This window comes from Ochotona curzoniae, unplaced genomic scaffold (genome assembly GCF_017591425.1).
Source record: "Ochotona curzoniae isolate NIBS_2020 unplaced genomic scaffold, NIBS_Ocur_1.0 contig_2688, whole genome shotgun sequence".
NCBI lineage: Eukaryota > Metazoa > Chordata > Mammalia > Lagomorpha > Ochotonidae > Ochotona > Ochotona curzoniae.
Genome location: NW_024465553.1, coordinates 22,425,698 through 22,448,815, shown reverse-complemented (window position 1 = coordinate 22,448,815; position 23,118 = coordinate 22,425,698). Strand labels below are relative to the sequence as shown.

The 23,118-nt window shown below is 37.2% G+C and overlaps 1 protein-coding gene across 1 annotated transcript in view; it reads left to right on the top strand.

Moving 5' to 3' along the window:
- Window positions 1-23,118, top strand: part of PALS1 (protein associated with LIN7 1, MAGUK family member) — a 58,647-nt gene that overhangs the window by 17,823 nt on the left and 17,706 nt on the right. Inside the window, exons 3-7 of the mRNA XM_040975423.1 lie at window positions 3,441-3,962; window positions 12,456-12,664; window positions 18,199-18,276; window positions 19,381-19,527; window positions 21,166-21,327. Of these exons, the coding sequence (XP_040831357.1) occupies window positions 3,596-3,962; window positions 12,456-12,664; window positions 18,199-18,276; window positions 19,381-19,527; window positions 21,166-21,327 (963 nt within the window). The 5' untranslated portion in view covers window positions 3,441-3,595. The remainder of the gene's footprint in view (window positions 1-3,440; window positions 3,963-12,455; window positions 12,665-18,198; window positions 18,277-19,380; window positions 19,528-21,165; window positions 21,328-23,118) is intronic.

Below are 23,118 nucleotides of genomic sequence, written 5' to 3'. Positions count from 1 at the left end.
CCATCTCTGACTTGAAATGGTTCTGTTTCTTGTTACTGAGTTTTCTGTGTGCCTGTACTCCTTCAGTTATTTCAGTTCCCTTAATCATAATCATTTGTGCTTGTTGAGGCTTGTTTAGCTTCAGTGCAGAATCTTGTTTCCCATAGCCAACAATGCCTTCCTCCCTCTATTTGCCCTGCTACATAGACACTAATCTATGCCAGTTCTGTAGCTTAAGTGATTCTTCAGTGTAGCTTTTCTTCATTCTCACTGTCTCAGGATTCAGGACTCATTTCTTATAGATGCTTTCAGACTGACTGCTCCACTCTACAGTTAGTTCACTATGCTTCAACACTTCAGAATGGTATTTTCTAGAAGAGTGCCTATGAGGGCCTGTGAATGTCATGGCAGGTTAAGCTGCCTTCTGCAAATCTGGCCTCTCATGTGGGCACCAGTTTGAGACCTGACTACTCCACTTCCAAGCCAGCTCCCTTTTGGTATGCCTGGGAGAGCAATGAAAGATGGCTCAGGTCTTTGGGCCTTTGCACCCATGTGGGAGACCAGAGTTGCTTCCATTTGAGAAATGAGCTGGGGAATTGAAGATCTCTCTGTCGCCTTCCTCCCTTTCTTCTTCCTATCTCTTGTTTTTTCTCCCTCCTTCTCTGTCTTTCTCACACACAGTCCTTCTTTATATAACTTTCAAGTAAGTAAATCTTTAAAAAAAATATTTTTTGATCTCGCCGTTCCCTGTTAAAAGTTCCGTAATGATTCTTACTGCTTTCAGGGTAGCGATCTGTAGCTCCAAAACTCTACCCAGTCTGGCCTCTGGCTTCATTTCAGCTTTATTCTTCATATGCAACCTGTTCCCCCACTTGTCCTTTCCAGCTTGATTGAATTGATTGCATTCTAGTCTGTTTTATACCGTTTCCATTCTTTTTTTTTTTTTTTTTAAGATTGATTTATTTTTTACTGGAAAGGCGGATATACAGACAGGAAGAGAGACAGAGAGGAAGTTCCTCCATCCAATGCTTCAATGCCCATGCAGCCACAATTGCTTGAGCTGAGCCAATCCAAAGCCAGGAGCCAGGAGCTTCCTCCAGGTCTCATGGGTGCAGGGTCTCAAAGCTTTGGGCCATCCTTGACTGCATTCTGAGGTCACAGGTAGGGAGCTGGATGGGAAGCAGGGCGCCGGGATTAGAACCGGCACCCATATGGGATCCCAGTGCATTCAAGGTGAGGACTTTAGATGCTATGCTATTGTGCCAGGCCCCGCCTTTTCCATTCTTATCCTTCCTGTTGATAATGTGAATTAATCTGCCTGGATCATATTCCTCTTTCTGACGGATTTTTAGTTGCCTGTTGAAATATGGCCCAAATAGATATGTCCTTATGATCTGAGTGTTTTTCAAATATTCCTTACCATAGACTGCTTAGAGCCTATTGTCTGTGCCTTTGCGTTCTGTGAATTTATGCCATTCTTAGTTGAATATTTATTAGCATCCTCTATATGTCATGTATTGCATTAAGCACAGGTAGTTAAAAAATTAGGTAATGATTCCTAACAAATTCTTTGTTGTCTACCCTAGTAGAATTACACTCTGGGTAATTATCAGATTGCCTACATTTTTCTGGAAGTTAAAACGCTAGATCCAGATAGTCCATCAGGATGGCAGTTTGAAGCATGAAAATTTTGAACCAGGTTCCCTGGTTCAGGCTCTCGTGCGTGACCCTTAGTTTTCCCTTGTAGTTTACTGCAATGAAAAACACTAAATAGCCTTAGATCATAAGTTTTGTAGACTAGCTTGTATTTTTACTACTGTAATTTTAGAAGGCATGGTTTATTATTGGCTTTTAATATGCAATAACTATTTTAAATTGAGAAGGCAGAGTTTTAAATTTTTGGAAATAGATGTTCCTGGATTATTAAAATTAAGCATAGGACCACAGTAATATCTGCAGAAGCTTTGCTTGTAATGAAAATTGTTTTTAAATAAGCTGAATTCACATTTGTGTAATAATTAACATATAACATTTAAGAACTGAGTAGCAAATCTAATAGATTTCATTTTAGTGCAAAAGAAGGTAATGTAATAGTAGATAGAACTTAGATATAGTTCAGTAAGGTAAAAAGCTAAAATTTGGATGGAAGACATAAAAATCTCCCAAAACTCTTAGAAAACTGATCCATCTTCCTGATTGGTAGCCTGGTGGTGTTCCTCTCAGTCTGCAAGGAGTTCTCTTACACAGTGCGCCTGTCCCTTTTTCACTGTGACCTGAGATGCTTGGTCGGCATTTCAAGTGTTGTCTGGAAAAACCCAGATTTTGCTGATTTGGCATTGTGCTCTAACCAGCCTGTTTATTGAAGTAGTGCTCAACTCAAGGAGGTACTAGCTTTATTACTGTAAATATTTTTAAAATCTTGAGCTGAAGAAGACTAATTAGATTTAATGTGTGGGTTTACATGCTTGTAAACCATCTGCCTATTTGTGCCTGAGAAGTATCTTGATGCCAGTGTAATCCAGCATAACATTTTTCATAAGATATGTTGAAGGGTTATTTAATAGGAGAATCAAATTAACAGTAATAACTAATATATGCACGTGTTTTCATAATTTGCGTGCCTTAACTCATTTAAAACTCAGAACAGTTCTACAAATAAATTTTTTAAGTAAATCTGAATTCAGGATGAGAAACTGATCCTAAGTCAGAAAGCCAGAGGAAGTAGAATTCCTTGCAGTATATCACTGTTGTTACAATGTGAATTCTAAGCTTTATGTTGTAACACATGACCACTGTTTTCTCTAAATAAATTGGCATAAACAAGTCCAGTTCCTCCTTTGATCTCACCGATTAGAAAGATGAACAAGTAGATCTTATCTCACTTATCCTGTAGATGCCTTAATGGTAATTACCATTGCTTGTTCTTTAGATATCATCATTATCTCACACTTCTTGAAACTGAGTTATGTATTCCCTGAAATACTGCCTGTATTTCAGTTGTGCTCAACATGGCCTTGCTGTTTGCCAAATCAGTTGCTTCTATTTCTTTATGATAACTAGGGAGTTATTTGAATCCCCTGTATATTAATTAGGCATAAAATACTGTATTGAAACCTTAAAAATGATTAGAACACCTTCTTGTGATCAACGTTCTCTGCCAGACTAGTAGCCAAAACTCTTTACTAGCTTTACCAAATGTTCCAGTACATAATTTTTCTCAGCTGTAAAACTGAATAGTTTGCTTTAAATTTCTTGGGAGTAGAGGTTCTTTTTGGCAGCACTTTGATTTCCAGAGCATTGTTTGTAAACTCAAAGAAAGATAGTTAATATACATAGAAATATAATGTTATGTACTTACTAAGTATTTCCTGTATTGTGTGGAGATTAGAATATTAGCTTTGTAAAAATTTGCTTTTGTAATTCTTACACTTTCCTCCCCTCTTTCCCAATTTTCCCCTTAGATTTTCTTCGTGGATGCTTTTTCATAACATGGTTATGTGATGTGAGAATTTTTGTTCTTCGGAAGTAACATGGATTTTATACTACCGAATCAAGGAAATTGCCTTTATAGGAAAAATTGATTTTATAGAAATTGGTGCAGGTTTGTAAGATAACCATGACAACATCCCATATGAATGGGCATGTCACAGAGGAATCAGACAGCGAAGTAAGAAATGTTGGTCTTGCATCACCAGAGGAACACCAGAAGCACCGAGAGATGGCTGTGGACTGCCCTGGGGACTTGGGCACCAGAATGATGCCGGTCCGGCGAAGTGCACAGCTGGAGCGTATTCGGCAGCAACAGGAAGACATGAGACGTAGGCGAGAGGAAGAAGGGAAAAAACAAGAACTTGACCTTAATTCTTCCATGAGACTTAAGAAACTAGCTCAGATTCCTCCAAAGACTGGAATAGATAACCCTATATTTGATACAGAGGAAGGAATTATCTTAGAAAGTCCTCATTATGCTGTAAAAATATTAGGTAAGTAAAAATAGCACCATGGAAAATGTTCTAATTTAGTTCATCGTGGGTTTAGCAGAATGTAAGTAATGGCGATTTAAATTCCAGTCAGAGATTGCTTGTTTTCTTGGAAAGGCCCTGTAATTGTAGCTGTTTACTATTAGCCACATAGAGCTAACGCATGTGGCATAAATGTTTAGTCACTGCAACATGATTTTTAGATATAAAAAGATTTGCATGTGGCCTAACATTTGAGATCCTGGAATCTATCTTTTGTATCAAAACACTGAAAAATAGTTTTCATATTTTGGAATTCTGAACTGCATTAGTTTACCAAAAGTGTGATAAAATTACTAGCTGAAGATCTATTTGATTTGCTTAATATTATCAGTAAGATTGACGGGTGCTATTCATGTGGCATCAATGAAAGTGCAGCTTGGAATACTCTGGGCTATTCCCAAATTGTCAGATGGGGGTGGGGGAGAAAACTAGTCTTATAACATGTTAATAGAGAAACAAAAAAAGGGTTATTTGTTTATAACTTAATTTTGAAAACTCTGGGTTAAATGAATTAAACAGTTTCTTACTACTTTTTGGAGTGTTTAGAATGTTATTGGGCATGAATCTATAGTAGATATTGATACTGAATGCACATTTTTCTAAACCTAGAGTATTTTATCATTGAATTTACTGTCCATCTCTTCTGCACATGAGTGCTCTCTGATCTAATGTTTAGAGTTGATAATGTTCATTTTGTGAAATGCCGCCTCATATGTTAATTTGTGTTCCCAGTCCAGCTCAAATGAGGTGTTTTATTTCTTAGTGATATAATGGTTTTTAGGTGTTTTAGATGTTTCCCTTTTGTGGAAGGGAGGGAATTTTTGTTTTTACTGTCATCATTTTGTTGCTCAGTAAGCCCTAAGTGCTTTAACAAACACCATTCTATATCAAACTTATTATGAACTTGTCCATAGATTCTATAATCTTAATTTTGCTGATAAAGAAATGTCAATTCAGTTAAACCACTTGTTTAAGATGGCCAACTAGTAAGTGGTAGTAGAACAGAGTTTGAATTTGGAGTTACCATTGTCAGACAAAGGAGGCAGGTTTGAGTCAAGGCTAGAACCATGCTCACAAGGAAGGTTGGGTACCCAGTTTTTTCTAATTTGTCCATAACTACTTAAGTCTTCTAAGTTGGAACAGTTTCTCTCTCTCTCTCTCTCTCTCTTTTTTTTTTTTTTTTGTAGTTTCTTCCTTTATTTTTGACAATCTTTACATAGATGGTTAGGGCACAAAAGATCAAGGTTGAACAGTTTCTTTCACATCATCTTTCTTTTGCCTGTGTCAGTAATTCCATTCTTTGTAAAAGTGTAAAATTTATGTATTTATTTAGGATTCACATTTCGAATGTGCATGTTCCTCTGTTTTAAGAAATCATGGATGCATATTCAGTGATTGTCTGCTAAATTTTCATTTTCTTCCACTAGTTTCTTCATTAAAACTTTCTATAAATATTCTTTGTTGCAAAAAGTTAATTATGAGATAGTCAACCCAACTTGGGCTGAATCTTATGCTTTTCTGGGTGACTTCCTTTAAAACTAACATAACTGTTACAAGCTTTACAGATGTGGTTATCACATTAAATATGATACTACTTCAGAAAGTTTGAGAAAAGTGGAATTTAAAAATAAATTTATTTGGGAGCAGAAAAATGCTTAAGATGTATGCAGCAGATCTTCTAAAAGTTCATGAAATGTGTATTATGAAAAAAATTATCTATGTATTTAAAATTTGCATAAAAATACGTTTTTCCCCCTACGTTGGTAAAAATAGTTTAACCTTTAACTCCATTTTTTTCCATGAGAATCTGTAGCATAAGCCAGATTCACTTAGGGTAAAAATGTATGTTTTGTTTTTGCTTGAACACAAAAAGTAGAACCTGTTTGTTCCGTTGCTGACCTTTCATTTGAACTTGTTTAAAAGTAGCCCAGTATGGTTTTCAAGAATACCTTCATATGATCCTTGTAACTTAAGACTTTTATATATTTTACTTTAGCATGATTTGTGATGTAGTGCCAGCTATTTATAATTTATTTCTTGGAAAGGAGAATATGTTGAAAATGGCAAATTTAATGGGTAAGAGACTTAACACAAATGTCTACTCCAAGTTAACATGAAAAGCTAGAATAAGCTGTTTTCTGTCAGTCATAACCACAGTGTGTGGATATATTCAATCTGAAGTTTTCATTTAACAGCTTTAGACCAAAGTTTTTTTCATGTTCATAATGTGCTAACACATCAAACTGTAACAAAGTACTCCCTTGAAATGCTGCATGTCTCTTTGCCAGTTTTTGATTAGTGCACACATAGGCAGCAACTCCTCGGCCTGTGTCATAGCCAGAAACAGCAGCCTTGTTTGAAAGGAGGGGAAGTGGGGCTGCTGATTGGAGAGGAAGTCTTCGGTTTTCAAGTGATACATCATTTACCTGTGAGTAGACTAAGTACTCTTAAGAACTGAAACTCTTAAGAATTAGAAATGTCAGTTTCTTAATTTTGAGGGTTTTTCTGAAATGAAAATATTTGTAAATTTGGCAATGTTTATTAATAAAAATAGAAAAATAGAATTGTCGGCTAGTGTTCAGGATATAAAGAGTTTTCTTGTTTAAAAGCAGTTTGAATCAGATTGAAAACCAGAAAATAGTGCAAGTAATATAAAATGTGATAATTTTGATATGTTAGGGAGGCTTCTTTAAAATTAGTATTAGTTTTGAGAACTTACTTTCCTACAAATGAATTGCACTATCTTTGTTCTCTTTTATATTCAAAGCAAATTTAACTTGTGAAGACTGAGAAAGGAACAGGATGCCAGTTAGAGTGGGATGAGGTATAGTGTAGGCTAGTTCCGATAGATATCACTGTTTTTGTGTTTGTAGACAAGTAATTTTGGGTCAGGGATATGGATAAGTAGATATACTAGAATGTTTAGAGAGGGTCAACTAGGAAAAAAAGACATTTATCTTTTTAGCAGTTAACAGGGAAATGGAACAAAAAATATGAGCTTGTTTTGATGCAGATTTTTTTCATAATATATGGAAGAGGCCTATTTGAGAAAAAAAAAATCTATGCATAAATTTCTTTTTTTTATACCAAAAAACTCACACTTTAAATTTTGTTTCTTAATATTGTGTGGGTTTTTTTTTTTAATTCTTTTTAAGATTTGTTTTTATTGGAAAGGCAGATTTACAGAGAGAAGATAAAGAAAGACCTCTCTGCTGGTTCACTCCCCAAGTGGCTGCAAAGCTGAGCCGACCCAAAGCCAGGAGCCAGAAGCCAGGATCTTCTTCTAGGTCTCCATGAGAGTACAGGGCCCCAAGGCTTTGGGCCACCCTCTACTGCTTCCCAGGCCACAAAGCAGGGCGCCAGTTGGAAAATGAAGCATCCAGGACACAAATCAGTGCCCATATGGGATCCCAGCACTTGTAAAGCAAGGGCTTTTCAGCCACTGAGCCATGGCACTGGACCCTAATTTTGTTAATGAACTTTTTCCAAGTGTCTTCACGTGTGAAGGTATTTGTGGATGTTGCTTCCTTGATGAGACATCAGGAAAGCAAACGCACTCACCCATGGTGACTTGTTTTGTGTTTAGTAAGTAGGCTTGTAACCTGTCATTTGGAGTTTTCCAATCTAAACCTGATTCTGTTAAAGAAAATAAGGAAGACAGCTAGGAAGAATGAAATTAGAAAATGAAACATTTCATACTAATAACAATTGAGTTTTGATCAATATCTGTATTTGAAAGTAAAATGGCTTTTCTACAGTTCTATCAATAGCTGATTTGATTGACTATAGCATATACTGGAATTTTGTCTAATTGTGATAAATGTTAAGATTGTCATTAAAATAAAGGTACAGGGGCTGTGATGATGGTTTGGACACTTGAATCCGCATTCACAGTTTGTGATCTAACTGCACTCCTGATTCCATCTTCCTGTAATACATACCCTGGGGAACAGCAGCTCAAGTAATTGGCTCCCTGCAACCTGTGTATGAGATGTGGATTGAGTTCATGTTTCTGGCTCTGTACTAGTCCAGCCTTTGTTGGTTTGAGTCATGTGGGGAAATGAACTTGCAGGCAAAACATCTCTCTCTGTCTCTCCCTGATTTTTAGATAAATGAAAATAAATAAATAAATTTGCAAAGTCTGGATATAGCTTTTAAAATACTAGAAATAGAGCTCATTTAAAGTTAATAAGCAAAATTCTGTGCCAGCAAATTTTGAATTTTAATTTATCCTAATTCTAGTATGTTAATTATTTTTGCTATCTATTTTTTGCTTAACTGCCATAGATAGTTCCAAATAAACTTTATTGACCATTCTTTTGGAGATTTATTTTGTATTGGAGTTTATTCAACCTGTTAATACTAAGTTTTAATGTTGAAAGTGTAGAGACCATTGGAGAGTTTTCTTAGTCAAATTACTGAAATTAGTCCTAATCAAAAAGTAAAAATTTAAAAATTCATTGTAAGGGTAGATGTGATGACATGTGGGGTAAGCAGCTGCCTGTGATGAGAGCTGGTTCAAGGTCTGCTGCTCTACTTGTAATTCAGTTTCCTGCTGACATGCCTGGGAAGGCGGCTGGGGATGGCCAAGTACTTGGGCCCTTGTAGAAGACGCTGAAGGAGGTCCATTCTTCCTGGCTTCACAGCCACTTGGGGAGTGAATCAGTAGATGAAAGGTCTCTGTCTCCCATGCTGTCTAACTCTAGCTTTCAATAAGTCTTTTAGAATATAGAAGATTCATTTTAGAATACCTCTGTGTAGATTTGGTTAAGTACACATAACTGAATGCTATAGCATTCAGTTTTTCACAAAATCCATCAAATTTTCTTCCTACTTATCAGTAGTAGATTTTAACTTTTTCCTTCTTCCAAAGAGTAACTTCATTATTTTATTGATAGCACATTAAGAAATGCATATCATAGTTGTATTGAAAGGGCAAGAACCCTTGGATCAGAACTAATGCTTTTCAAATAAATATATATATGTGGAAGGTAGAGTGGCAGAGAGAGAAACGTGTTTTCTGTTAATTCACTTGCAAAATGTCTGCAATAGCCATGCTTCTGGCGGGAACTGGGAACTCCATCTGGGTCTTCCCTATGGGTGAGTGTTAGCAAGAGGCTGGGTGGGAAGCAGAAGTGAGATTTGAACCAGGCACTCTGATACTGGACACAGGCATCCGACGAGGCACCTTAACTACTATGTCCAGTTCTGGGCCTGTGCTTAAGTACTTTTTATTGTCACTTAATTCTTGCTGACCTTGAGCAGCTCACTTTTTCTGAGCCACAGTTTCCTTGAGGACCAAATTGGTGGGGGGTGATAATATATGTGAGTAACACACTATAGACTTGAGTAAAATTTATTTTTTTACAAGAACCAGAAACTACCAGAGAGATCACTCACCTACTCTTGAATACATAAAGGTAACTTTTAGATCTTAACTAGTAATTTTTAAATTCTACCTTAAATGAATAGGTTTAAAGTGTGCAGGTCATTCATTTTTTACATATATACATAGTTGTGCAACCATCACCGCTATGTGATTGTGAAGTATTGTCATCAGCCTGACTGCTAACGATACCTGTTAGCAAGCACTGACTCCTGTTCTCAGTGCCTGAAAAACATCAATTTATACTTTTCTGTATTTTGGATTTGATTATTCTGGAATTTCCTATGAATGGGATCATATAATAAATGCCCTCTTGTGATCTGCCTCTTTTCAGTCAGACTGTTTCTAAGTTTCATCCATGTGGCAGCATGAGTCAGCACCTTATGCTTTGTTTTATGACTGGATAATATTCCACTGTGTGGATCTAACACATTTTGTGCTGTTTTGCTTATCCACTCATTACTATAGGTGAAGTATTTAGATTGTTAAGTTGTTTTAGCTATTGTGAGTAGTACTGTTACAAAATTTATGTGCAAGTTTTTGTTTGAGCACCTGTTTTTCAATATTTTTTGGATGTATGCCCAGTACAATTGCTGGATAGTCTGGTAATTTTACACATAACTTATTGAAGAACTGTCATATTCTTTCCCACAATGATTATTTATGTCTTTTGACATTAACATCAACAATATGTAAGAGTCCAAGTTTCTATCTGAAATTCTGAACTGCATTAGTTTACCAAAAGTGTGATAAACTTACTAGCTGAAGATCTATTTGATTTGCTTAATATTATCAGTAAGATTGACGGGTGCTATTCATGTGGCATCAATGAAAGTGCAGCTTGGAATACTCTGGGCTATTCCCAAATTGTCAGATGGGGGTGGGGGAGAAAACTAGTCTTATAATATGTTAATGGATAAGCAAAAAAAAGGGTTATTTGTTTATAACTTAATTTTGAGAACTCTGGGTTAAATGAATTAAACAGTTTCTTACTGCTTTTTGGAGTGTTTAGAATGTTATTGGGCATGAATCTATAGTAGATATTGATACTGAATGCACATTTTTCTAAACCTAGAGTATTTTATCATTGAATTTACTGTACAAATCTTTGCTAAAATAAGCCCCAATAAATTATTTAAAATGAAAATGAAGCTTGAAGAAATGTTGGTACATATTAATGGCCTGCAAGAAGCACAGATGATGGAAAAGGTCACATAGGAAAAGGTAGTTCCAATGTCATATGTAAAGAACTTCCATGCTGAATGTCCTACAATAAAAGTGTCCACAAATGGGCCAGGATGTAGCCAGGAGGTTAAGTTCCCAGTTAAGAGTGACACTGCATTCCACATCACATACCTAGCTTTGATACCCTGGTCTGACTCCAGCTTCCTGCTACTGCGTACCCTGAGAGGCAGTGCTGATAGAGGCTACCAACCTGGAGCTTGTTCTTGCTCACAGCTATGGCCATTTGAGGATGAGTGCATGCAAACTCTATCTTTCTGCCTCTCAAATAAAATTTTAAAAGTCATATTTGATTTTTTTAAATGGCCACAAATATAACAGCAAATGTAGAACTGGAGAGCTGTTTTCAACACCATTTCCAAGATGGTACACAGCTCTCTCTTGCTTGCTCACTTGCTCTCTTTCCCTTAAATCATCCTATGTATTATCATGTTAGAGAATTACATTGAATTGTAAGTTTTGAGTAAGCCTGTATTGTCTTCTGTTCAGATGACGGAATGAATGACTGGAAGGTGAATAGGTCAGTGCCAGATCTGATCCAACGTATCTTTCTCTAATATCTGTTTTGTTGGGAGTGTAGGTAGGAAGAGTGAAACTGGAGGAGCTGGGAGAACACTGTAGATTAAAAGCCGAGAAAGAACACATGCTTCATGTCGTGCTAATGGGAGGTGATAATGTGCATTTATTCCCTCCGGGAATATTTGCTGGTCAACTGTGTGCCACTTTCTAGGCCATGCAATGATAGAACTGTATGTTTTGGAAAGAGATGATTAAAGATTAGGGCATTATGGTGTCACGGATTAAGTCACTGCTTTGAGCGCCTGTTTCCCTGAGTGCCTGACTCCGGTCCTAGTTACTCATGCTGTTGAGCCAGACTCCTGCTAATACATGACGATCCAGGCATTGGGGTTTCTGCCACCCCATACAGGAGAGCCAAAGGGAATTCCTGACTCCTGAGTGGTTTACACCTCCCCCTGCCCCCCAGCTTTCTCCTCCTGTTGGAACAAGAGATTCCGTGTTGATAATCGCTGTGGGATGCATGTGCTGTATGGGTGCACTAGCAAGGTGCGAGAGTAGTCATTGAGGTGATCTAGACCACAAAAGAAGTCCATTGTAAACTAAACTTAAACTTCCCTCTTAAGTTGAAGATTTAAAAAATTGAGAATGTTGGAGAAAATATTGCTAATGGGATGTCAAGTAGTAAAGACTCTTTTGGCATTTTTATGTCAGGATCATGTTTAAAAGTTCTGTTTGCAGGAGTTATTTTAAGAAAATATAAGAATCTCAGGCAAGTTTGTATGTAGCAGTGATTTCTGTGCACTGAAATGTTATTATTTACAGAAGCAAAGCTTGGAAGCAACTTCAATATTAAAATTTAGTGTAATAGTTACTATAAATAAAATTTAACTTGTTCATAGAACATTACTGAGCCATTATATGTTTTAATGACTATTTACTAGTTGGGGGGAATAATTAACAATGTTTGCTTATGGAAAAAGGAAATACCCTAAGATATTAAGGGGGAAATTTTGTTTTTACATGGTAGGGTTATTGGGGATTTATAAAAGCATTTTAAATGCTTATTGCTATTTTTCTTCTATTTATAGTTTTTTTTTTTTAAGTTCTCAATGATGTAAGTTATTCTGTGCAGATTTTAGGGAGTTTTACTCAATAATTACAGAAAATGACATTTATTGACACTGAAAGATATGTAAGATTTTTTTCCAAAATGTAAATCGTTACAGTTTGATGAAATTTCATCTTAAAACACATCTTTAGTTGAAGCAAAACCAATTAATTTTAGATACTTTTTCCTCTCCTACTAGAAGTGGAAGATTTGTTTGCTTCACTTAAACATATCCAGCACACTTTGGTAGATTCTCAGAGCCAGGAAGATATTTCTCTGCTTTTACAACTCTTACAAAATAAAGATTTCCAGAATGCATTTAAGATACACAATGCTGTCACCGTACACATGAACAAGGCCAGCCCTCCTTTTCCTCTGCTCGCCAATGCGCAAGATCTTGCACAGGAGGTACGTACTCTGAACATCATGTTGACGTTACAAGGTAACATGAGTGCTAATAAATCAGTATTACTAGAGTATTGTGATGTAATTTGTATTGGTGACAGCTGTTAACAACTTATTGTGATTGGAAAACTTTGCCTATATGTATTTTATTCTAAAAGTATATGTTTATTTCAGAGAGCTGTTTCATGTGAGTAAATTTCATAATTAAAATAAATTTGAGTAGTTACTGAAATATTTGAATTACTAGGGGGCAGTTGTCTAATGCTTTTAATATAATTTCATGAAATATTTTACATTATACTCTCATCAATGAGTAGTACTTTGAAGATTCCTCTATTACATAGTTTTTGCTACTTCCAAGTTACATTTTAGTGTACTGTAAGATATGTGCTTTTTCTTTTTTTTAACATTTATTGTGCTAATTTGAAAGGCAGAGTAAAAGACAACGGGAGACAGGGAAAGAAGTCCTCCATCTCTTGGATCACTTCACAACCGGCTACTGTGGTTAAGACTGGGCCAGGCTGAAACCAGGAGCCTAACACTCCACCTGTGTCTCCCATGTAAATGGCAGGGGTCCAGGTGCTTGGGTCTTGTTACACTGCTTTGCAGACTGATTAGCAGGGAGCTGGATAGGAGGTAGAGCAGCTGGGACTCGCATGACATGGTGGCATTGCAGTGCTCATAGAGAATGCTTACACTGCAGGTGGCTGCTTAGCCTGTGCAGCACAGGGCCAGCTCCAAAACAGTCATGCTTTTAAAATTCTTAGGATGATAGTTGATTTCATTGTTTTTCTGCAAAAAAATCTTTGTTATTAATTTGAGGAATTCTTAAAGCAGTATAAATAAACCACCTCTTGTTTTTTGGAATGAACACCTTGTCGTTATAGGATTTTGCAAGTTGTTTTAATATTATAAAAATCTAGAAACCTATCAGATAAATGTGTTTCACTGAATTTAAACATTATAAAAAGTAGACTAAGGGAGGGTTGGATTCCCAGAACTATGGATCTGTAAGAGAGATTAGGAGGAATTTTTCAGATTAGCACTGAATGGTCCAAGAGGGAGATATTTTCTGAATTGAGGTGCTTAAGATCTTATAAGGAAGAACATCTGAGAGAAAGTAGTGTGGCCCAGGACTATGAAATTGTGACATGGTTCTAAAGAGCAAGCTCTAGGGTTTGAAAAAACAAATTGAAGCCTATTTCTTGAGCACATCTCTATTGGAATTAATTGTGCAAGGTCTTTATTTTTAAATAATACCTTTTGTTGTAATTTCATTAATAGAGTATATTTGTGTGCATATGTTTTAAAAGCTTATTTATTTTTATTGGAAAGACAGGCTTACAGAGAGAAAGAGAGACAGATAAAAAGATCTGTCCGATGGTTCATTCCCCAAGTAGACAGAATGGCTGGAGCTCAGCTGATCTGAAGCCAGGAACCAGGAGCTTCTTTCAGGTCTCCCATGTGGGTGCAGGGTCCCAAGGCCTTGGGCTGTCCACTGCTTCTCCAGGCCACAGGCAGGGAGTTGGAAGGGAAATGAAGCAGCTGGGATATGAACCGATGACCATGTGGGATTCCGGAGCATGCAAGATGAAGACTTTAGCCACTAGCCTACAGCACCTGGTCCTGTAGGCAGATTTTTACTGTAAAATTTCTCCCATTGTGATAGTCCTAATAGACTTTTCTCAAAGTTACTTTTTTTTTTTAACAACAGATTAAAATAGCAGCCATTACTTTGATCATATGCTGTTCACAGATGCAATGTGACTTTTGCTGTGAAGGACTAGGAGAAATATAAAACATGTATCGATGCAGTCATTCCTTTTCTTCCTTTTCCTAATTTTAGGTGGAAATTTTATTTGTTTTACTTACCAGACCAATGGGTGAAGAGACTAAGAAGAAAAAAAAAAAAAAAGAAAGAATTCAAAATTGCTCCAGTAGGGAATAGCTAATCTAGAGAACATAGAAAAGTAGAAAGAAAACAAGAGCTGGTTGAGCATTACAAAGTCTAGGAGCTGAGACAGCCTAAGGACTACAGTGCCTTGGAGAAGGAAGGAATGATTTCAAAGGACTATCACAGGGTGCTAGAATCCAGTACCAGCTGCTCGGCTTGGATCTAGCTTCCTGCTGTGTTCCTGAGGAGGCAGTGGAGGCTAGCCCAAATAGTCGGACCCATGCCTCCCGTGTGGGAGACCCAGATGAAATTCCTGGCTCCTGGCTCCTGACTCTTCCTCTTCCTTTGCTTCTCTGTCACAGACTGATGCGTTTCACATCAGTCTTTTTTTAAAAGGCGAATTTTATAAACCCAGCTTTGAGTATTTGAACTAACATTCACATAGTTCACAGTCTTTAAGATGTCATATAAAGGAGATTTCCTAAAATTTGTGTGTCTTTCTAATATTTTCATAATATTCGAAATGGTATTTTCTTGAGGTGGGGCATGTAAGATTTAGTCTTGGTGATCTGAGGCTAAGATCATTCTTAAAAGGAGTAAGATGACCAGCCTTAGTCAGGCCACTGTGTATGGCTGTGTTGCGGTGTGAGCCTCTTCCCTTGGAATTGTGCGAACTCTGAAGCTGCCCTGACTTCTGATTTTTACACTTGTGAGAAAAGCACTGTTTGAGCTCATCAGAGAAGTGTTAAATTTGATTAGAATTCTCAAGATTAAATAGACCAGTTGTCTCTATTTTACCAGAGGAAAAAACTGGTTATCAGTTATCTGATCTCATTCCTTTGTTTTTCTGAATGTTGAAGTTAGGTAAGGTTTTATGACTGATATAAGACAAACTAGGCTGTTCATGTGCCCCTGTGTTTGCTTTTCAATATTGATATTTCTGGCAATGTGTAATATTTTAAAAAGAAACTATGTCAGCTCTATTTGTATCATTTTTAAACAGAAATTTTATCTAAGTAAGCAAACCAGTCTGAAAGAATGTAGTAAAACATTAGGGAAGTTATCTGTTTTTATAATCAAGAATATATTAGAAATTAAAAAATAAGAAATAGGACTTATGGAAACTTAAAATAGTAAGATATAGATTAAATCTTTAATTGTGCAGGCTATTTATTAATTTTTGGTTTTAGTACAGTGCTTTTTAAAACTATTTATTTGGGGCCTGACACGATAGTGTAGAGGTTAAGGTCCTTGCCTTGAATGCGCCGGGATCTCATATGGGTACCGATTCTAATCCTGGCAGCCCCGCTTCCCATCCAACTCCCTACCTGTGGTCTGGGAAGGCAGTGGAGGACAGCCCAAAGCCTTGGGATCCTGCACCTGCATGGGAGACCTGAAGGAAATTCTGGGCTCCTGGCTTTGGATCAGCTCAGCTCCAGCCTTTGTGGCTGCTTGAGGAGTGAACCATCGGATGGAGGATTTTCCTCTCTGTACATCTGCCTTTCCAAAAAATAAATAAATCTTTTTTAAAAAATCTTTATTTTTATTTATTTTTGAAAGAGAAAAAGAATCTTTCATCCAGTGGTTCACTCCCCATATGGCAGCAAAGGCCAACACTGGGCCAGGTGAAGCCAGCAGCCAGGAACTTCATCCCTGCGTTCCCACACGGCTACGTAGGCACAGCCCCTTGGGCCATCTTATGCTGATTTTCCTGAGCTGTAAGCAGAAAGTTGGACTTGAAGCAACTATCTGAATAGTGGATGCCAGCATGCAAGCAATGATGACCCACTGCACCACAGTGCCAGCCTTGTTGTAGTCCTTTTATTTAAGAAAAAATTAGGGACATAGACTTCATTAATTGAACTTTAGTATATTCAGAAACACCTTTATGAAAGTAGAAAAGCAGGCCAGTGCAGAAATGGTTACTTAACTTTTGAGATACTGTGTATTTGTATGTGTATGTGTGAGACAAAGCCCGCATCCAGGATATATAAAGTATTCTTGAAAATTAACAAGAAGACTATTCAGTTAACTACTGAGTTTAAAAAAGTGACAAAGAAGAAACACTTTTCAGATTTAAAAATGGGGAAAATCCAGGTGGCCAGTAAGCATTAGCCAACAGGGAAAAAAAAAAAAGATAGTACTATCCCAAAAATAATTAAAATTAAAAGACTGGTAATGCTAAATATTGGTGAACTTGTGAAACAGCTAAAACTGATACCTTGCTGATAAATTAACACTATAGCTTTGGGAAAATGTTTGGGTTTATGTTATAAAATTAGTTGTTATAGAGTCTAAGGTAGCAGCTCTACTCCTAAGTGTATACTAAAAAGAAATGAAAAAATATTATCCACATTGTTCTTATATAGGTTTGAACCTAATAACATATAGGTAGTCACAAATTGGAAATAACCCAAGTGCCTATCCACCTGCAAAAGTTAAACTAAACTATGACCAGAAAAGACTAGTGAAAGAGTCAATAATAATTACAGTCTAATGAGAAGAGCAGTAACGGTCGTGAGGGAAAGATGCCAACTGAGTTATGAAATGTCCCTAAATTACGTGTGGATGAGAAGAATGAAAGGATTGATGGGAAGGAGAAAGACACAGAGGAAAGAATTTGCTGAATCTTGCAAAAGGATTCAAAATTCATCAGGAAACTGAAGAGAAAATGGTTATTGATTATTCCTTTGCCAGAAGACACACGCAGTAGTGACTGAGAAAGCCTGGCATATTTCTTAAATAATGGGGACAGATAGGGTATGATCTTAAAACATACAGTCTAAATCCTGAAGGCCAAGGGAACCACATTAATAAGCTTCAATTTGTCTTCTGATGAATCCATTTTTGGTAAGTATTTTGAAATAACACACGTGAATAGATGAAAGGAGACAGGCATATATGGTTATAGTTACATATGGTTATATATAGTTACAACTGGCTTGATGTGAAGAAAATCAGTGTTCTGTAAATATTGAATTTCTGTGAAGAAAATCTGGATTCTGTGAATTCAGACACGTTTTGCTGACTTGTTAGTGAGTACCAAAAATGTTACCTAATCGTGAAACACCCAACATGTTTCCATTTGGGTCTGCGATAAGGTAAATAATCTCTAGGTTCTCACCACTAGTTTTATAATTTTTCTGCAGGAACTCACCAGTGTAACAAAACAATAAAAAACAACCAAATGCAAAAATTGTAATACTGGGAGAATGTGACTTTGTTCTTACTTGAATGAGTTGAATTAGTTATGAAGAACAAAACAAACAAATGCATTTGATTGAACAAGTTGCTTGCTAATAAATATATGTAAAATTTACGTGTGTGCACATTATGCCATTTTAGTATATGCACACCAAGAAATAGTAGAAGAAATAAAGGCGGCCACCATTGTGGTGTAGCAGGTAGAGGTGGCAATCATATATGTGCCAAATTGAGTCCCAGCCAGTCTACTTTTGTTTCAGCTCCCTGCTAGTGTGCCAGGGAAAGCAGCGGAAGAGGACCAAAGTACTTGGACCCCTGCCACCTCTAAGGGAAGACCCTGGGACAATTAGCATAATGACAGCCATTGTGATATATGCTGAGAAAAACAAGCAGCTTAATTCTGGACCAAAAATATTGAGGTGTGTTTTTTCTTTCTTAGGTACAAACTGTTTTGAAACCAGTTCACCAGAAGGAAGGACAAGAATTAACGGCTTTGTTGAGTGCTCCACATGTTCAGGTAGGAAATGGACATACTGGTACAGACCTCAGACATTATCTGGGGTTTTTGTCATTGTTTTGTCTTAAAGATTTACTTCTTTATTTGAAAGAGTGCCAAGGAGAAAGAGATTTCATCTCCTGATTTGCTCCCCAAATGCTCACAACCAGCAGGACTGTTCCAGGCTGAAACCAGAAGCCGGATGTTCCGGCCAGGTCTCCTGCCTGGGCGGTGTTAATCCGATGCCCGCAGGCATGTTAGCAGGAGGCTGGGTCACATATTCAAGGTAGCTGGGACAGTGACACAGGGTACAGTTCTGCTCAGAAGAAACTCAGTGCCACAAAGTCTGTAGCTTATTTCCATGTTTACAACTTCATCTCTGAAAATAACTCATTGTTGTATATTTTTATTTTTAAAAGCAAAATATCTTTTCAAATGCTCTTCTTTAAAAAGTCGGAAGTGTCTATCTCTCTGTCTCACTCTGTAAACTGCCTTTTAAATAAATGGATAAATGTTTTTAAGAATACAAAGGGGCTGGCATTGTAGCATAGCTAGTTAAGCTACCACCTGCAGTGCCGACATCCCAAATGTGCACTGGTTCAAGTTCCAGCTACTCTGCTTCGAAGCCAGCTCTCTGCTAATGTGCTGGGGAAAGCAGCGGAAGACAGCCCAAGTCCTAGGGCACTCACTTGGGATACAGAAAAAGCTCCTGTCTCCTGGCCTCAGCCTGGCTTAGAGCTGGCTTTTGCATCCGTTTATGAAGTGACTCAGTGGATGCAAGATCTGTCTGTCTGCCACCTTCCACCTTGTAACTCTTTCAAAATACTTTCAGTAAATAAAAATATGGACAAAAATTTACCTCTTGTTATTATATTTTTCATATATTTTAATTATCTAGTATTTAGGCTTTTTAGACTGATTTTGTTTTAATGAAATGTAGTAAACATTTAAGATACCAGATTGCATGTGTTCTTGGTAAGTTTGAAAAAAGATTTAGATATGAAAGTAATTATAGCAGTTTTAAAGACTGAATGTTTAGAATGCCATGTGTATGACCGGATTTAAATGACTTTATAGAAATAAATCCTATTGTTACTTCAGATGGTATGGATTTCTTTGAAACAGGCACTTTTGTTGGCCCACGATAAAGTTGCTGAGCAGGAGATGCAGCTGGAGCCCATTGCAGAGGAGAGAGTTTATGAAAGCATCGGCCAGTATGGAGGAGAGACTGTCAAGATAGTGCGGATAGAAAAGGCTCGTGATATTCCCTTGGTAAGTGCCGCACATGTCTTACTGAGGTTATTTCTACACACGCATCTGAAGTATAGCAGGTTGCTGAAGACCGCATCATATCCTTGGTGGTGTTTCTCTTTTAATTTATTGGAATTTTGTGTTCTTGCCCATGTTCCTTATCAATTGAGAACAGTTTGTTGATCATCTTTCCTTTTACATAATATTATCAAAATGAGAGTGCATTTGCATATAAGGGAAAAAGGAATAAATAATTTACTTCATTCTCTCCGCTTTTAAAAATTAATAATTAGAAAATCTCATCTTTTTATTCATTTGACACAATTACATGTATATAATTTAAAATATACCTTAATTTTTTCGTATTTTTACATGTGAAACTTCAATTTCTTAGTCTATTTTCTTTAATTTCATTACTATCAGAGAAATATCTTGCATCTTGGTGGCTTTTATTATACTTTTAGTAATATGGTATATTGGATAAGAAATGTATCTTACAGACAATTTAGCCAGTTTGGCCTTCTCCCCATCCTTGAAAATGCACATGGGGAACATCATGATCAAATTTTTAAATGAAGGCCCAGTGGCATGGCCTAGCAGCTAAAGTCCTCACCTCGAACGTGCTGGGAATCCCATATGGTCACTGGTTCTGATCCTGGCAGCTCCACTTCCCATCCAGCTCCCTGCTTGTGGCCTCTTGTCTGTATATCTGACTTTCCAATAAAAATAAAATAAATCTTTATAATAATAAAAAATTTAAACGAATATTTAGGAAAACATATTAAAAACTTTTCTGGGGGCTAGTGCCATGGTGTAGTAAGCTAAGTCTCCACCTGCTGTGCCGTGCTGGTTCGTGTTCTGGTTGCTCCACTTCCCACTCAGCTACCTGCTTATGGCCTGAGAAAGCAACAGAGGATGGGAGAACCAAAAGAAGCCAAGGCTCCTGGCTTCAGCCTGGCACATTTCTGACTGTTTGGGGAATGAATCAGCACATGGAAGACTTCTCGTCCTCTCTCTCTTTGTCCCTCCCAACATCCTTTCTTTTCTTCTCTCTGTCTCCATGTAATTCTTCTGCCTTTCAAGTTCAAACAAACAAACAAAAAACCCTCTCGTCTGCCTTACTCTATCTTGTAGTTACAGGGTCTAAACAAACAATTTTTATTTGTGCTCCAGATTTGTATATTAATGTTTAATATATTTTAATGTAAATTGGATGCAGGTATAATAGTTAACATCTGAATAAACAGATTGGTATTCACCACTACATCATATTGAAATTTTTTTGAATTTTTTTTTAAGTTAAAAGTCATTTTCACTAGTCACACCAAAATGCAATATGGTTGAATAGGCTCTGGCATATAGAGAACAAATGTAATTATAGGTGTTGTTTTTAAGCAAGCACATTCTTTTGCTGCTGTATGCTTCAGAAGTTCGCTTCAGTTTACAATTCTAGTGAGTGGAATGTTTCTGAAGCAGAAAATGTTAGAAAATACTTAGCTTTCAAATCTGATTGCAGTTACAATTCTGTGTAATTTTTTCCTCAAGATTATTGAGTACTAGCATTGTTGAATAGAACAAGTTAGAATCCAAGATGAGGGAATAATCAAAACTGCATATTTATTATAAAATTAGATGTTGTTTTTTTGTTTTTGTTGTTAGGGTGCTACAGTTCGCAATGAAATGGAATCTGTGATCATTAGCCGGATAGTAAAAGGTGGTGCCGCAGAGAAGAGTGGTCTGTTACATGAAGGAGATGAAGTTCTGGAGATTAATGGCATCGAAATTCGCGGGAAAGATGTCAATGAGGTTTTTGACATATTGGTAAGTTGACACAGGTAGAATAAAATTGGTAGTGCTTTTAAAGTTGTTACTATGCTTTGGAATAATAAATTATTTTTGAAACATTTTTAAATAACTGTGAAGAGTGGGCCTACATAGTGGCTTAGCAAGCTAGTCCTTAGCCACCAGGCTAGCACACTGGGCCCTCAAGTTATCTTTTAAGGACAGTTTTTGATCAGTTGGTATAAACTCAAGAGAACAAACATGTATTTTTTTTAATTTCATTTCATTTTATGTGACAGTTTCAAAGGCCCTGGGCTTCCCCCAACCCCTCCCCATGCCCTCCACCCATGGTGGATTCTTTCACCTTGTTACAGTAGTACAGTTCATATCCAGTCATGAATCCTTCATTGCAAGCATGTACCATGCATAGAGTCCAGCATCTTATTGTCCAGATAAGTTCAACAGTTTCTTGGGAAGATCATCTCTAGTCTGAAGCACAGCTGGCAGAATATCATCTCGTCCAATGAAAAACCACTACATAATATCAAGAACAATTTACAACATTATGGAGTTAATTGACATGGTATTGAGTGACCAATATGTTAGAAAATGCAAGTTCTTAACCACATCCTGTGACTACTTCATTGACATTTCAATTTTAGTTTATACACAGCTGGCTGCTATACACCTTAAAATGGCTATAGGGTACAATTCAGCTGTCTCGTGTCTATTTTCATTTTTATACTTAGCAGTTTATAGTACTAAAGCATAATTTTTACTGAACTTGGCGAATTTTAGGATATTCCAAACTGGCTTATAACTCTAACAAGGCATATGTCAACAGTTGAAGTGCAGGACAGTTTTAGAAGGGTGTGCAAAGAAATCTTCAATACCTTAGTGAGGAGTAACTAATCTTTGTGTCCTACCTAGTAAGGTATATGTGAGTCCAAGCTGACCACTTCCTGTCTGGTTCTAAGCTTTCCTTACTGGTCATTGTCTATCTAATCTAATAATTTTTGAGGGGGAGGGGGGCTTCAGAGTGACCCTGATGGTCATTGCAAGAGGGGGTAGGGATGCAAAGTTGGAACTAAGTAAGGACCAGAGGAAGCTACTCTCCCTAGTCCCGAAGGAAGTTTACTGTTCTGTTTCTGAGGACCGCTCAGGGCTCCCAGCTGTTGTTCCGATGACCTTGGATCCTGTGAGAAAGGATCTGGGCATCTTCCATCCCATGTGGGAGATCCGAACGGGAGTGGATGACCTCAGAATGCTTGGCCTACAAGGGCACTCCAATTCCCAGTGGTCTCCTTGGCAGTTGGGATATAGCCCTTGGTTCCCATACTGATAGTCCTTGGTGAGGATCCAGGAGTCTCCAGGGTTGAGAAAGAAGCCTCCTCCTGTCCTCCTGTTTCACTTTGTGGTTTCCCATCTACTCTGTGCATATGACCTCCTGTTAAGAGGTTGTCAGGATCACTCCTGATTCCCCTTGTATGTCTATAGTTTTGCTAATCAGGCATGTATTCTTAATTACTTAGAGTTGGTTGTTAAGTTGTAAATTCTAAAACATCCACCAGCTCTTTTTCTTGCTTTGTTTTTCACCAACTGCCCATTTATTGCATCAGTAGACCAAACTGCCACTGATCATCACTTTAGCTCTCTTTTGTTGGCTGCTTAATATAGGTTGAATTTATCTTTGCTTTTTCAATATCAGAAGTTACAATGATTCAGAGATTTCAGCACAAGGCAGTTAGTGGTGTACTGGTAATAGACAGAAAAGCTGGCAGACTGTTTGTGGTTAGACAATAGAGTGACTGATACAACACATCTGGGACT